This window comes from Dasypus novemcinctus, chromosome 31, assembly GCF_030445035.2.
Source record: "Dasypus novemcinctus isolate mDasNov1 chromosome 31, mDasNov1.1.hap2, whole genome shotgun sequence".
Lineage (NCBI taxonomy): Eukaryota > Metazoa > Chordata > Mammalia > Cingulata > Dasypodidae > Dasypus > Dasypus novemcinctus.
The window spans coordinates 44,475,168-44,490,095 of NC_080703.1; the positions used below are offsets into that span (position 1 = coordinate 44,475,168).

The window sequence follows — 14,928 nt, forward strand, 5'->3', positions numbered from 1 at the left end:
ACTCAGGATTCAACCTTGAGGGAGGGATACAGCTATTTCTACACGGCCACATGGTGGAAGGCAGACACCTGAAAATAATCGGTGTCTGACAGCTCACAGGGCAGGGCAATTGGCTACTGGGTAGGCAACAACAGAGTCTGCGCAGCTGATGCTGACAGTGCCCTGCTCATATCCCCAGGCTCTAGGACTTCATTTGCAGACTTCCAACCACTGCCTTGCATTTCTTTGCTCGAGAGCTTTCTCTGGTCTTTGGAGTCTGCTTTCTCATCCAAGCATCAGGCCAGAAGTGCTGGGGTATTAATGCCCCACCCCGGCAGCAGCTCTCAACCAGGGACCGATGAGAGTATATGCATCCCCAGTGTAAACGTACTTCAGTGCCCTCCACTGTAGGGTGAATAGCTGTGTGTTGGCTCTGCGTTGGCGTCCAGAATGTTCCCAGCAGAATTAAGCTTCAGTTGTCCACAGTGGCAGCTGGCCTGATGGCATGCCCTTGGGGGGCTGCCTTGCCTTTCTCTGTCCCACTTTTCCATTCCACTGTGGCTTCCTCTACCAACCTCAACTTCTAGTTTCAGAGTTTGCTTTTTGGGAAATCTTAATGAAGACACTCTATAGGCTGAATGTGATGCCTCTTCCTTCACACGTCATGGCATCACCCTTCAAGTTCCAGTTTAAATGTCACCTTCCTACCTTTAGGACCCTCTCCACCTGGTGAGATACTCTCATTGTTTGCTCCCTTATACTTCTGTACTTCTCCTTAGCAGCATATACCACAGGTGTGGTTTAAACCCTTGTTTGCTCAATTATTTTCCTTATGTCTTTATCCCCAACTAGACTGTGAGCTGCTTGAGGGCAAAGACAAAGTTTTTGGTTCACCAGCCCCTAGCACAATGTGAGGGTCAATAACTTACTGGCTCTTGGAAACATGAGCCTCCAAGAGATAGAGATGTAAGTGTGAATGTTATTCATTTAAACAAAATTATCAAAGCTTTGGATGAAAAAGATCTTTAATCCACATACTCCTGCATGGACTAATATTTATTTCTCAGGACCAAATATCACTTTTAAACATCAGAGGGATGCCCATTGTATGAGGGAGATTCTTGGTATGGTATATTTATAGCTACAAAAGATACAATTTAATCATGTTCTTATTTCATTTACACAACACATTGTTCCACACCAAATCCAAAATTGCACCTGGCACAGGTCCTGAAACTATGTGCTACCAATTATTTTCAAAAGTTACGGGAGAGATTATAGTTATGGAAGATATTCTAGATTCTCTCTCTGTTTTGCCTTAGCTGTAGTTCCAGATTGGGCTCTCGGCTTTCATTAAAGGAATAAGCAACAATCCTATGAAGTCAGGCACTGTATTTGCTGAAAAAGAGTAACTAAGCACATTGCCTATTTTGTTACTCAGTACACCTTGGGAAAAATTTCCCTTTGAGATAAATGACATTAGACAAGGTAAAACACACACACACATACACACACACAAACAAAGCATATAGCTGCCATCTTTTGCCAGGCAAACTCTTTCTCACTGGTTCCTGAGACTCATCACCTCTGTAGGGGGTGGACTCAGATCTTGTGGGGACTGACGCTTACGATTGGGAGCCTTCTTTGAGGAAAAAAAGAGAACAAAGCAGCACAAAACTACACAGACTCTTGGAAGGGGCTCATGCAAATGAGGGGCTCTGAAGTTTAATAATTAACTTACATTATAGCATACACTTTGCACTGCGCGTTTTTAGAGGTTTTGACAAAATGTATAATGGCCTGTATCCAACATTGCAATGTCATTCAGGACAATTCCAATGTCTCTAATGCCCCATGAGACCTATTCTTCCCTCTCCCTCCCATGAGAACCTCTGGGGACCACTGCCTTTATATCAGTGTTACAAGATCTTCCATTGCTAGAAAAATAACAAGTCTACTTTAGTCCATAATTGCATTCTTGCCTTATGTTGTTCATTCCTCAATCTTGAGGACTATAGGATGGTGATGCCCATTCCGCTTCTGATTAAGAGGGCGTTTAGATCCCATGGAGCAGAAGGATGGAACTGTCTTGCTTACAGTTGTTGATACTGGTTTTTTTGGGCTGGGCATTGTCATCATCATCCTTTTGTTAGCTGTCCTGAGTGAGTCTGATGAACTTGAAAGTAGGTATTTCAAAATTGCTGAGATTCAGGGCTCAACCAGCATATGAATAGACTGAAGATTTAAGTCCCTTGTACCTATTTTTAATGAGTATAGAGGTTCAAAATAAAAGGGGCAGAAGAGCCATGTATTGGGAAATTATAAATGAGTCTAACTCTGTTACATTGAGGAACATATATTCCAAGGTAGGGCCCACTGACAGGGTACTGAATTCCTGAGATTGTTTGCCCAGTGCATAGGGTCTAGATGTCTCAGAGACCTCAGGAGAACCCCTGCTTGAGGCACTGCTTACTGTGGAGTAAATGAGATCTTCCTGAGACTTGCATAAACATAATCTCTGGAACGACCCTCTGACTCACTTTGAAACCTCTTAGCCATAAAAACTCATTTGTATTTAATATTTTCCCCTTTTGGTCAATGTTTTTTCCAAATGCTTTGTTAGTTGCACTTGGTAATCATCCCTTGGTGCCAGGGAGGCTCATCCCCAGCAGTCATGGGTCTTGCTGGGGTGAAGGTAGTAAGTTTATATGCTGAGTGTGGCTCAGAGCAGGGGTTCTTAACAAGGAGTCTGTGAGCTTGAATTTAAATTAAAAAAAATTATTCTTGTGGGGACATGGTGGTGCAGTTGTGATGTATTTATTAAATAATACACAGAATGGAGTGGTCTTAGTAAGAGGTCTGTGGTTTTCATCTGACTGAATCCATGGAACATAAAAGGTTAGGAACTCCTGGCTTAGAGAAAGGCCACATTTGTGCAACAAGGAGGCTTTCGGGAGGTAATTCTTAGGTTGGTAGCAATGCTTCAGTATTTGTTCATTGATCATAACTAATGTACCACACTAATGAAAGATGTTAATGGGGAAAAGTGGGGTATATGGGAATCCCCCTATATTTTTGATGTATCACTTATGGAATCTAAAGCTTCTTTATAAAGAAAAACAAAATAAAATAAAATAAAATAAAATAAAATTTGAGTCTGAGCTCTGCCACTTAGTAATGTGAGGCTTTGGGTAAATCATCCAACCTCTCTGACTCTTAGTTTTGTCACTGATAAAACAGATATAATTATGATATTTATTTCACATTATTGTTGTGAGGATTAAGTAAAATCATTCATTTATCATTAAATATCTACTTAGTCCCTAACTTGGATTATTTTTGGCCTTAGAGGCTTGGAATAATGTTAACAAGGAAAACACTCTACCTACAAGTTCTCAGAGTTGAGTTGGGAGATGAAAGTTTATAATCTAACAAGATAAGACTATCATTACAAATACATGGGCAGGGCATGGAGCCAGACATAAAAAGTGTTCAATAAATAGTCATTAAGTAATAAGTAATCATTAAATAAATTGACATAGTGAGGGAATCCAGAAGAGAAAATGATTAATTTTGCAAAAACTAGTAACTTCACATACTTACAGCACGATCCCTACATAAAGGAAATGGGTGTGACAGTACCTGGGAAATTACAAAATGCTGCATGTTAAATAAAAAATCAAATTAATAGAAGAAAGCAAGCAAGAGTTGATTGAGGGGAGAGAGAGGGAAAAAGAGAGGGATAAAGGCCCAAGTAAGAGAGGTAAGGAGAAAAGAAAGCGCGCGGGGCCCACCTGGCCAAGCGTGCACTCCATGCCTCCGAGGAAGTCCGCCTCCTTCAGCCCGTTGTGGTTGCTGCTGATGTCGTGGACTTCAAAGCGCAGGCGCTGCACCTCCTCGAAGTAGAAGTCCACAGTGAACAATTTGGAGTACACGGGGTTGATGCAGGTGCGAATCACCTCTGTTCTGTCAACCTACAGGGAGAGAGGAAGAGAAGACCCAGCAGGCATTGGGGCTTTTCATTATTACCCTTGGAGAAAACTAGTCCCTGCTTCCCCTTCTTCCAGCCATCAAACCCAGGTTCAAGCAGTTAAAAATACTATGAAGGAGCACCTTCAGAGAACGAGCCAAGTTTCAAAGAGGAAAATCGTATTAGACATAATACAGGACCTTGTGCTGGAAGATTTCCGTATATTATTAGCCATCAGGGCAGTGGTGGATTGATTATTTGGGGCTGCCTGCAACCTTAGGGCGAGGAACAGTTTAGGGTACTTCTGGGCTCAGAGGAAAAATCTATAGTTGATTGGTGATGTCTAACAGGCACAGAAATGGCAAATGACAATGTAGGCTCCCCATTTTAGCCAACTCTACTGCAGATCAGTTTCCCACATCATGATCCCCAGCATTATGAAGTAGAAAGGTCTAGAGAACGAGCAAGAAAATAACTGCCTTCAGTCTCAGCTCTGCCCTTTATTAAGTGTGTACTGTTCATTTAGTTATTTCAATTCTCTGAACCCCACTTTCACATCTACAAAATAAGTGTTTGAGGATTAGCAGATGAGCAGTCCCTCTCTGCTCTGACAGCCCACAGGCCTAATCCCTTGCCTTCTGGAATAGTAACTCTCCAGCTCTCCGCCTCTCCCAGATCCATGTTCGTCCCTTTCTACCCTGCTCTTTTCCCCAGGGGACTGACCTCTAAGGATTGAATTTCCTGGGTTCCCTCTGGGTTCTGGCTAGACACAAAGGGAGGATTTGGCAGGAGACCAGACAGTGGGAGAACACAGAAGTTGGGTGTCTCTACACACACAGATTCTGCCAGCAAATGCCCTTCCAAGACAGGAAGTCATCCAGGGGTCTGGTAAGCTAGGTACCTGTCAGAGCAGACAGAGAGTGATACACTGGTTTGAACAGTGTCCCCCCCAAGTTCACTCAGGTGAACTTGGAAATGGGGCCTTTGCAATGTCATTAGGTCAAATGAGGCTGTACTGGAGTAGGGTGGGCCTAAATCTGTTGACTGGTGTCCTCGTAAGAAGGCCATGTGGAAACACAGAGACGCACACAGGGAAGGCGGCCGTGACAGAGGAAGAAGCAGCGATGCAGCTCCAGCCCAAGGGAAGCCATGGATCCCAGCAGTTCCCTGAAGGTAGGGGAGATGGCAACAGATGTCCCTCAGAAACTCCAGAAGGAAACAAAGCTGCCGCCACCTTGGTTCCAGGCCTGTTTCAAAGCCACCCAGGCCATGGCAGTTTGTTAGGGCAGCGACAGGAATAAGCAGTAATGACTCCCTGCTCTGCTCCCACCTTCCCATGCCTCAGCCTCTTTATGGGCTCCCTTCAGCCTGCTCACACCCCTGTAAAGAGTTCAACCCCTGACATTCTGTTCTCTGGGTACGCTGTCTAGAACCTGCAGGAACCTTGCCACTCAAGTTCTTTTCTTTTACACTTGTCATAAATAAAAACACACAAAACCACTCATATGCCGGGAAGTCTTAAAGGACCCAGTTTCCTATCCTACAGCATCTCCCCATGGCAGATTCCTTCCTTCATATTTTATAAATCAGTTGGAACCCGTATGTGCTGCGGACTTTCAAATAGAAACTTGGTTTAGTGTATTCTTTCATTAGCACAAACTATGAAAACCATTCCTCCAGCTTTCACATGCGTAAAGGGCAAGAGTCACCCAATAAAATGAAGGGAAAGCAATTTTTGATGATATCATGCGTGTCCCATTTTGGCCAGCAAAGAAAATCTGATGCTTGCTGCAGCCTCTCCTCTCACTCTTGAGTTGGATGCTTCATTCCTGGCACCTCCTGCTTGGGGCTCTGTCTTAACTTGAAGTTCTGCTATGAGAAACAACTCACACTGGCTGGCTTCAGCAGCAGGAACAGTTGGGAGGTCAAAAGCCCACTCAAGCTACCTGTAGCCACTTCTTTCCAGGAGTCTATGGCATTCTGGTGCTGCCATGCTGGCAATCCCTTGACTTGTAGCCAACTCTGCCTCCATCGCATTGTGATCTCCCTCTCCTTCTGTGTCCAATTTCCTTTGCCTGTAGGGACTTTAGCCATATTAGATCAGCCCACCCTCGCTCAGTTTGGGCACACCATGACCAATAACATCTTCAAAGGTCCTACTTACGAACGGGTTCACAGTGCAGAACTGGAGGTCAAGATCCGAGGGGGATGTGAGTCAACGCCCAGTGGGCTCTGTGTGAGAGGGGCTGTCCCGTTAGGACCACCTGCCAGTCTTGGTAGGATAGACAATCCAGGTTATAAGAAGAGGAACATGGTTCTGGTCATGTCCCTGTTCAAAACCTGGGCAGGCAGATGGACAAATCCTAACCCACTCTTGTTCAGACCAGTGCTCATTGGACCCAGCTTCCGTTTCAGCTGAACTTCACATTTTTACCTAATGTTAGCTCTGGGGCACAGGACAGACTATGCCATTGGCCAATTGTGTGGGTACAAGATTTACTCTAGTGGTATAAATTTTTTTCCTGTTGTTCAGGAATCATGATTTTGAATAATAGCACGAGGTAACAAACCAGTAATCTGCAGGCTCATGCTGACTTGGAGATGTCTTATTTGTCCCTCTCAAAGCATTTTTCTCTTATTTGACATGAAAAAGGGGTTATTTCTACTCCTGCCTCTTGGAGAAAAACCAAGAATATCTGGCAAACTTGGGCTACATTCCTCACAGCAATACCTAGGGAGCGCCCCCTTCAGATGGGCATCTCCTTTACAATTCACACAGCCCCTTCCAGGATCTTCTCCCCTCATGAAGTTTCTCCACAAGCTCACTATGTGCATTGCGTTGGCAACATCTGGCCCAAAGTCATGTAATAATGAGCCACCTGATAGGTTTAGTTATACGCAAGTCATGCCTCTCCAGAGAAGGTTCAAAAATAACCCCTAAGAAGTAACTTACAGGTGGGTTTGACATCCTGAAGATCCAGAAAACAGTAGAAAAGGTACCTTTCATTGTATGTAAGAATAGAGTCTGGGCAGGTTTAGATGATAAGAGATGGAAGACAGAAACTCTAGTCTTTGTTTCTCTGCTTTGCCCACCCATCATTGGCTCACATTGGACAATGGGTACAAGTCCAGCAACCTGTCTTTTCAATTCTTGATTTTCCAAAGTTGACCCCACTTAGGTATAAGATCATGCTGGCATCAAGCCACACCTACCAAAAACAAAAGGTGAGCTCTAAGTGCAAAGCACTGAGTGACTTTCCTTTTTGAGGGATATGGCTAATTGGACAGAATTCAAGTAATCAAGTTTACTAATGAACATTTGCATTACCAAGATAAATGATTTCCAAAGATAATCCCAGGGCCAGCAGGCCTCCCAGGAAAGGGGGAGATGACGGTAGGGAAGCCCTTGCGATGGGAAGTGCATATTGAAGCTGTTTTGGCACGTTTTATGTTTTCAGGAGGCTGAGGCCAGGTTTAGGCAGAACAACTGCGCTTGGGAGAACTGTGCATTAGAATAGACCGGAAGCTTCTTTTAAAGCTTGCATTCCTGTTCCTCACTCCAGGCAATCCTGATTCAGTAAGTACAGGGTGGGGCCTGGGACCTTTATTTTTAAGTGCCCATCTAAAGGAAAGGAGGAGATGTGGGATCTAAACTTGCTGTGTGTGTGTGTGTTTTTAATAGTTTAATGAACACTTTATTCCAGTTCAGTCTTCTTTTTTTTTTCTTCAGTTCAGTCTTCTTAAATGCATTTCCTTAAAATCACCAGCTATTTAACTAAAAGAGACAAATGCATTAAAAAATGAAAATTTATGCAATTTTATCATTAGATCATAGTAAAAAAAAATAAAAGATAATGAATTTGCTTAGAAATCTTTTATCCTTAGGGCATTATTGGTCTCAGAACATGTATCGTTTTCAGGAATTATACAAGGCAACTTTTTACCAAATATCAAAGCCTAGGATTGCTGTTGAGCAGAGATGTTATTTCAGTTGCAGAAATCATCTGTTTATAAAAATAATCAGAGATTGTATTGTATTTAATGTAGTTTTACAAATGTCCTAAGTAGTCCTAAGCTAAATATTTTAAGTAGGAGAAAACCCTAATTTTTAAATAATTTGTTATACTTTTTCTGTGGTTTATGTACATATGTTAACTGGTCTCTTACAGGAAACCTGGCTGGATGTTTATCACCTGTATATAAATCACTGTAAAAGAAAGGCAAGAGATGATCACCTTTTAACAAAAACACTCTGCAGCAAATAAGTATTAAAGACATTATTTAGTGGTTGATAATTATCTGTCACACAATATAAAACAAATTACATTTACTGGATTGTTCTTCAGATTGCAGCTGTCCTTTGGCTTCCCAGATAAGGAATTCTCATAAACACAAGCTGCAGTGAAATTCACTGAGTGATTAGTTTAGGACAACCCATCTTCTTCTAGGAGTTTTTAAGTGTTGGCTATTTTATTTTAGTTTGTGATCTACTTTAAGTTGATTTTTGTGTATATTGTGAGGTAGAAGTCCACCTTCTTTTTTTGCAGATGGAGATCCAATTTCCCCAGTACCATTTGTTGAAAAGACTTTTCTTTCCCAATTGAGTGGTTTTTGCCACCTTGTCAAAAATCATTTGACCATAAGTGTGAAGGTTGATTTCTGAACTCTCGATTTGATTCCATTGGTCTATATGCCTGTCCTTGTACCAGTACCATGCTGTTTGGATTACTTTCGCTTTGTAAGACGTTTTAAGATTGGGAAGTATGAAGTCTTCCAACCTCATTCATCTTTTTCAAGATGGCTTAGGCTACTTGAGGTCCCTTACCCTTCCATATAAGTTTAAAATGAATGGCTTTTCCATTTCTGCAAAAAAGATTGTTGGAATTTTGATGGGTATTATGTTGAATCTGTAAATAATTTGTGATAAAATTGACATCTTAACAATATTTAGCCTTCCAATTCATGAACACAGAATGTCCTTCCATTAATTTCGGTCTTCAGTGATTTGAGAGAGCATTTCAGTGGTATCTATGACAATTTCGCAGCCTCTTCCTCCCGTTCTTCCCTAATGCTGCTCAGTGTTCTACTGGACTCTGGAGTTTTGAAATAGTTGATTCAGAAAGTTCCTGTCTGTTTTATACTTATCCTGGGTAGAGGGACTGACTCCTGGAGTTTCCTACTCTGCAGTCTTCTCTCAATTTCTCTTAGCATGAACTCTTTTATTATCTTTCTTCTTTCACTCACTGTTTCAGTTTGCCAGAGAGGTGCTGATGCAAAGTACAGAAATGGGGTGGCTTTTATAAAGGGGATTTATTTGGGGTAAAAGCTTACAGTTCTAAGACCATGAAAAGCCTAAACTGAGACACCATCAGAGATGCTTTCACACCAATGTCGGCTCCTGTTGATTCCGGTGTGTTGTCACGTCGTGAAGCAAGATGGCCACCAATCTCTGCTGGGGGTTCAGCCTTCCTTGCCAGGCTCACCTGCTCCCTCCTCTGGAGCTGCTCCGTGGGCCCAGCCTCTTGGGGCTTTATGCTTAAGTGATCCTGTAGTCCTCTCTCTTACATGGCTGGATTAAACATGGCAGCTTCCTTTTCCTGCGCCTGTCAGAGTGAGTGTCTTTCTGTGCTTCTATCAGACCCAGCAAGGGGTGGAGACTCAACCTGAGTCACGCCCACTGACATAGACCAATCAAAAGCCCTAAAGCAATCTCATCAAGTAATCTAATCAAAGGACCCTCAACTGAATTTAATGCAAGCAATAGGTAAATCACCCAGAGAAATAGATTACTTTACAAATGTAATATTTCTTTTTTTGTGATCCATAAAATAATCTCAAACTGTCACACTCACCATAATTATTTTGAGATTTATCTAAGATTTTATTCACTGTGTGTATCAATGGTTCATCCCTTTTACTGCTGAGTAGTATTCCATTAATGGATATGCATTATTTCCAGCTTTTTGGCTATTACAATAAAACAGCTGTGAACATTCTTGAACAAGCCTTTGATAGGGCATGTATTTCCTTTTCTCTTGGGTAAATACCTAGGAGTGAAATGGCCAAGTCATAAGGTAGGTGTATGCTTAGCATTTTACATTCTAATAGGTGTAAGTGGTATTTACCTGTGGTTTTGACTTGCATTTTCCTAATAAGTAATGATATTGAACATATTTTTTCATATACTTATTTCCCACCTTCATATCTTCTTTGTTGAAGTGTTTGTTCAAATCTCTCGACAAGCACTCTCTTTTCATTCTTATGCTATAAGGTAGTGTAGCAGTTTGATATGGTTATGAATTCCAAAAGTAGATATTGGATTATGTTTGTAATCTGATCTGTACCTGGCCATGATTGAATTATGATTAGGGTGTTGATAAAAGGCATGGCAAAGAACAGAGTTGAGGGTTTCTGATGTTGGAGTTTGATGCTGAAGTCTTAAGTTGGAGCCCTGGGGAAAGAGACAGAGCCGTTCACCTGATAGTCTACAGCTGACCTTGTGGAGAGAGGCAAAGCCTAGAGAGCCTCATAGTCTACAGCTGACCTTGTGGAGGAAACAGAGGAGCTGAGCCCAGAGGAACCCAGGAAGCCTGAACCGTGGTAGATGTCAGCAGCCATCTTGCTCCAACATGTGAAAATAGACTTTGGTGAGGGAAGTAACTTATGTTTTAAGGCCTGGTATCTGTAAGCTCCTACCTGAAATAAGTACCCTTTATAAGGCCCAACAGATTTCTGGTGTTTTGCTTCAGCACGCCTCTGGCTGACTAATAGTGGTAGGTACTATTATTATCCCCTTTTACAGTTGGGAAGACTGAGATACAGTGATCCCATAGCTTTTCTAATTCCATGTAACAAGTGGCAGAGGTAGGATTTGAACTCAGGGAGTTTAACTCCAGAGTCTGTGTGTTTAACCTCTATGCTATATGGTCATGCAAACTTTAAACTTTTCCACCTAAACCCTATTGCTCAAAGTAATGCATAATCCAAACAGCAAACACTCTACTTCTCCCAGGTGAAATGTGGAACTGCTGGAGGAAAGTCAAAGGGTGCAGCTGCAGCTGGTCTCCATAGGTTGGGTTTGTGCACTGAGTACACTGGAAACACAAATGCGGTCCTGAAAACTGCCCATGGACACTGGACTGTGTGAGGGACAGGGTTAACGTGGCGTCAACACACAGTTCAAGACTGTGCCCCCAGTGACAGCCTACTCTCTGGGGCTTCCAACGGCTGGGACTGCCAGAGAAAATTGTGAGGGTGTGAGTGTTAAATGAGCAGCGAGATAGTCTTGAGGGAAGGAAGTGAGGCAGGAGCCACGGATGATGCAAGTTGTGAGTGGGCTGGGGTCTTTGGGACCCTGGAAAAGGACAGACCCTTATTCCAAGGGTAACAGGTGCTGTGTGGGCGCCTGGCCAGTGAGGAATGACGTCAGAGTGACACGAGGGCCCTCAGGCAGCCTTACAATTAGGCATTCCCTCAAACTGATGTTCTTCAAGTATTTGCTCAAAATTTATTTAGTGAGGATGGAGAATCTAATTTTCTCTGAATAAAAAATGGATAACTTTATGTTCAAAGATAAAGGATTTATTACAGACATTTTTTTCAAACTACATAACTTCCTAGGAGACATATTAAATCACATAAAATTTAGGTAAAATAAATCACTCAGCCACCAGAAATAGCACTCTTCAATTTTAGGATTTCAGCTGCTTGTGGCTGCTGATTTCAAAGGACTGGTCTCAGAGTTGGTGGCTTGCCCCGTGGTTGGAGCAAACAAAATCATTCGACAGGGAGTGAGTGGGCAGGTGCCGGGGACACAGGATTTATATTTTCAATTCGGGTGGATTCTCTGCTTTCGTGGGACTGGAATTGAAACGTTAACATTTTTATGGTTAAGTGAAGAGTCCCGTGTGGGCACCTGCGTTTACTGGGGCTGTTTCTGCGACGTGTTAGGTGCACTTTCCTGCTACCTACCTTGCCGCCAGGTGGTCTCAGTGGTCCCCCTCCTGTTCCTCGGATGGCAAGTATGGCTGCTACTTTGTGGCCTTGGTCCTTCCTAGCTTCTCACAAATGACCTGAACTGGAGCTGGCACATTCTTCTAGCCTCATGGTTCTCTCCAGGGGCAGAACTCGCTCTCCCAAGGGGCGTTGGGGGTTGTCGCAATGCCTGGGTGCCAGCTGAGGCTCCTACAGTGTGGGAGCTAGTCCACAAGGACCTGCTTCCCAATGTTAAACAATGGCCCCGGTAGTCTAGTCCATCTTCAATCCCACCTGGGCTAATCGAGAGCTTTCACCAAGTGCTCTCTGGTGCTCAGACTCAGTCAACCCATATGCATGGACTTCTGAGCCCACCTAGGAATAAAGAATTGAATCCTCCAGAAACTCCAGAAGCAGCCTCCATTCAAGGTCCTCATAAACATTTTGCTTTGAGAGTAGCATACTTCATAGACGCCACCTCCTCAGGAGGGCATTCTGGCCCCTACCTAATGAGATATTTCATTCTTTCTTGAAAATGGATGGCAAGTTGAATGGTGAGAAATGATGGTGGTACCTTTTCCACTCAAGCAAAGGAAAGGATGAGAGAGAAAAGGACACACAAGGACACTTTACATACTATCTTCTTCAGTCTTTAAGACACGTTTATTTCACAGTTCAATACTTTGAAATTGGTATGCATGTTATGATTGAAGATATGCCATTGTTTAATTGGAAGGATTTTTTCTTTCCCTGTGATACTCCTAATAATGGTTCATCTTACAGTGAATAATTCCATCGAAGAGATGATTCCCACTTTGTAGATGATAAAACCATGTATTAGAAAACCAGTAGCAGATGTATTTTTTTTTTCAGAGAGAACCAAGGATAGGCTTTATTGGAGACCCAGTCACCACCTGGCGGTCAGAGGGCACTGACATTCACGAGGGGTCAACCAGGGATGGGACTCATCATGGCGGGCGGCGCCGGAGTCAGATCTGACTCTGACCTGCGCCCGGGGGGTGCGGGGAGTTGCCCTGCTCCACAAGCAACGCAGCCCCGTGGCCACTTCGTGAGGGTGCACAGAATGAAATCTGCCAAAGCTTTGGGTTTAGATCGCCAGCAGCCCCTCACTGTCCTCCCCATTCTTCCCTTTTGAAACTGAGGGATGAGGGTGACATGGGCTGGGAGGAGCTTCTCCCACAGCCCTGGGGGTCTCTGCTCGTTGGGGCAGGCAGCGAAGGCTGCAGAGACCGAGCAGCTGGGGCTCCTGCCTGCCTCCACGATACATGCTCTTTCCAGAATACCATCTACCTCTCCCAAGAAACATCCATTCTGAGACCACTCACAGAAAAGGCGCTCTTCTCCAGCCAAGTGGTAAGACCTTCAGACACTCCAAACTAAACCGAGTGATCCAGGATCCCCAGCGTCCTTTCTCTCCTTATGACCTCTGGACCTCCTTCATCCTGCTGCTGTGCGCCGAGCCTGCTCTCAAGTAACAGCCTCTCTGGCCAGCTGTGCTGTTTAAGGGGCCCTGGGATCACGCTGCTGGAGGACCTAGAGCCTCGGGCTTGTGCTGCTCAAAGCGGGCCCGAGTGTGGCTCAGAAGGGCAGGGAATGAGCACCACCCTGCAGGTGCCTTCAGAATGGTCCCCGCGAGGAGCCCGGGCCTTCCTCTTCCTCGACGGCCCCGCCAACACGGGGGACTGCCCACTCCATCCCGCACCGAGCTGGAGCTAACCTTGACTGGGAGCTGGGAACGCGGTGGGGCACGTCGACGGGAGGTCTGCACGTGTCTTCTGTGCTGAACCCTTCTGCGTCCTCCACTTCACAGCCAGCCCTCTTCCCCCACCAGTGCCGGCTCGTGTGGCTCCGTTTCTGATTTCTGTCCGCGTGTCATCGCCTTGAGCCCCGGTTCCCTGAGCTTGGGGGTCCTGTCAGTGTCCCAGTGCTATCCGGTGGAACCCACCACGATGATGAGAATATTTTATATCTGCACTGTTTAAAATGACAATCACATGTGGCTAATGAACACGTGAAATACAGCTAGGATGACTGAGGAACTGACTTTTAAGTGCTATTTTAATTATTTAAGTTTAAATAGCCACATGTGGCTAGTGGCTGCTGTGTGGGTAGCTCTATTCTAGCCTGTCACTTCTATCTCTCTGGAGATGAATGAAATCCTGCATACATGAAATATATTGACATAAACCCAGAGGCTCTTAAATTTGGCTGCACATTGAAATCATCTGGGAACCTGTAGACCAATTAAATGAGATGCTGTAGAGACTGAAGTTAGGCATCAGTAGTTTAAAAATCCACTCAGGGGACTCCAGTGCAGATAAATTGGAGACCAGTAAGCTATACTATGTTGCCAATTACTGCGGTTCAACTCCAGCCTGACAGACACCGGGATCATAAACTGTTGTGTGGCCCACCCCAAGCCCCCTGTGCTGGCGGATCCCGTCAGAATCCCAGTACCATACCCCAGCTCCTGAGTCGGACTTGGTGTCTGGAGACTTGTCTCCTCTAGAAGCTGCTGTTCTGAATGCCACTCAGCTTGCTACAAGGTGGAGAACGGAATTAGATGACCACATATGGGAAGGACTGGCTTATTTGGTGTTTTATCCAAGAGACACACTGCATTAACTGACACTTTCTATTTGTGAAACAAGAGCGAATGAATGTGGTAGCTGTTCTCCTTTGCGTTCCCAGGTCTTTCTGTTCTGCTCTGGGTCCCAGGAGATGGGCCTCCCTGGCTATGTGGTGTTTCCTGCCAGCTTGAAGCACCAGGAGACCCGAAGGCGGGGAGACAGGGGTTGTGTGTTTTCTTTGCTCTCTCCAACCCAGGGCTGCCTTTTCAGCATGACTGTGTCCCGCCCCCAGCCCCCCTCGCAGCCCCTCCTGCCAGCCCAGCTCTTGCTGGCTCCCAGGAGCACAGCCACCTCCAGCTCCCTCCAAGCCGTAGGCCCGTAGAATGGTCTCCCCCTGCTGCTAGCCCGCTGGCA

The 14,928-nt window shown here is 44.5% G+C and overlaps 1 protein-coding gene across 3 annotated transcripts in view; it reads right to left on the reverse strand.

Annotated features, from left to right (window-relative positions):
• The window catches only part of CPNE4 (copine 4), a 509,926-nt gene that overhangs the window by 173,179 nt on the left and 321,819 nt on the right, over window positions 1-14,928 (reverse strand). For all 3 annotated transcript variants that reach the window (XM_058290594.2, XM_058290593.2, XM_058290595.2), the window contains one exon: window positions 3,774-3,953. In XM_058290594.2, the coding sequence (XP_058146577.1) occupies window positions 3,774-3,953 (180 nt within the window). The remainder of the gene's footprint in view (window positions 1-3,773; window positions 3,954-14,928) is intronic.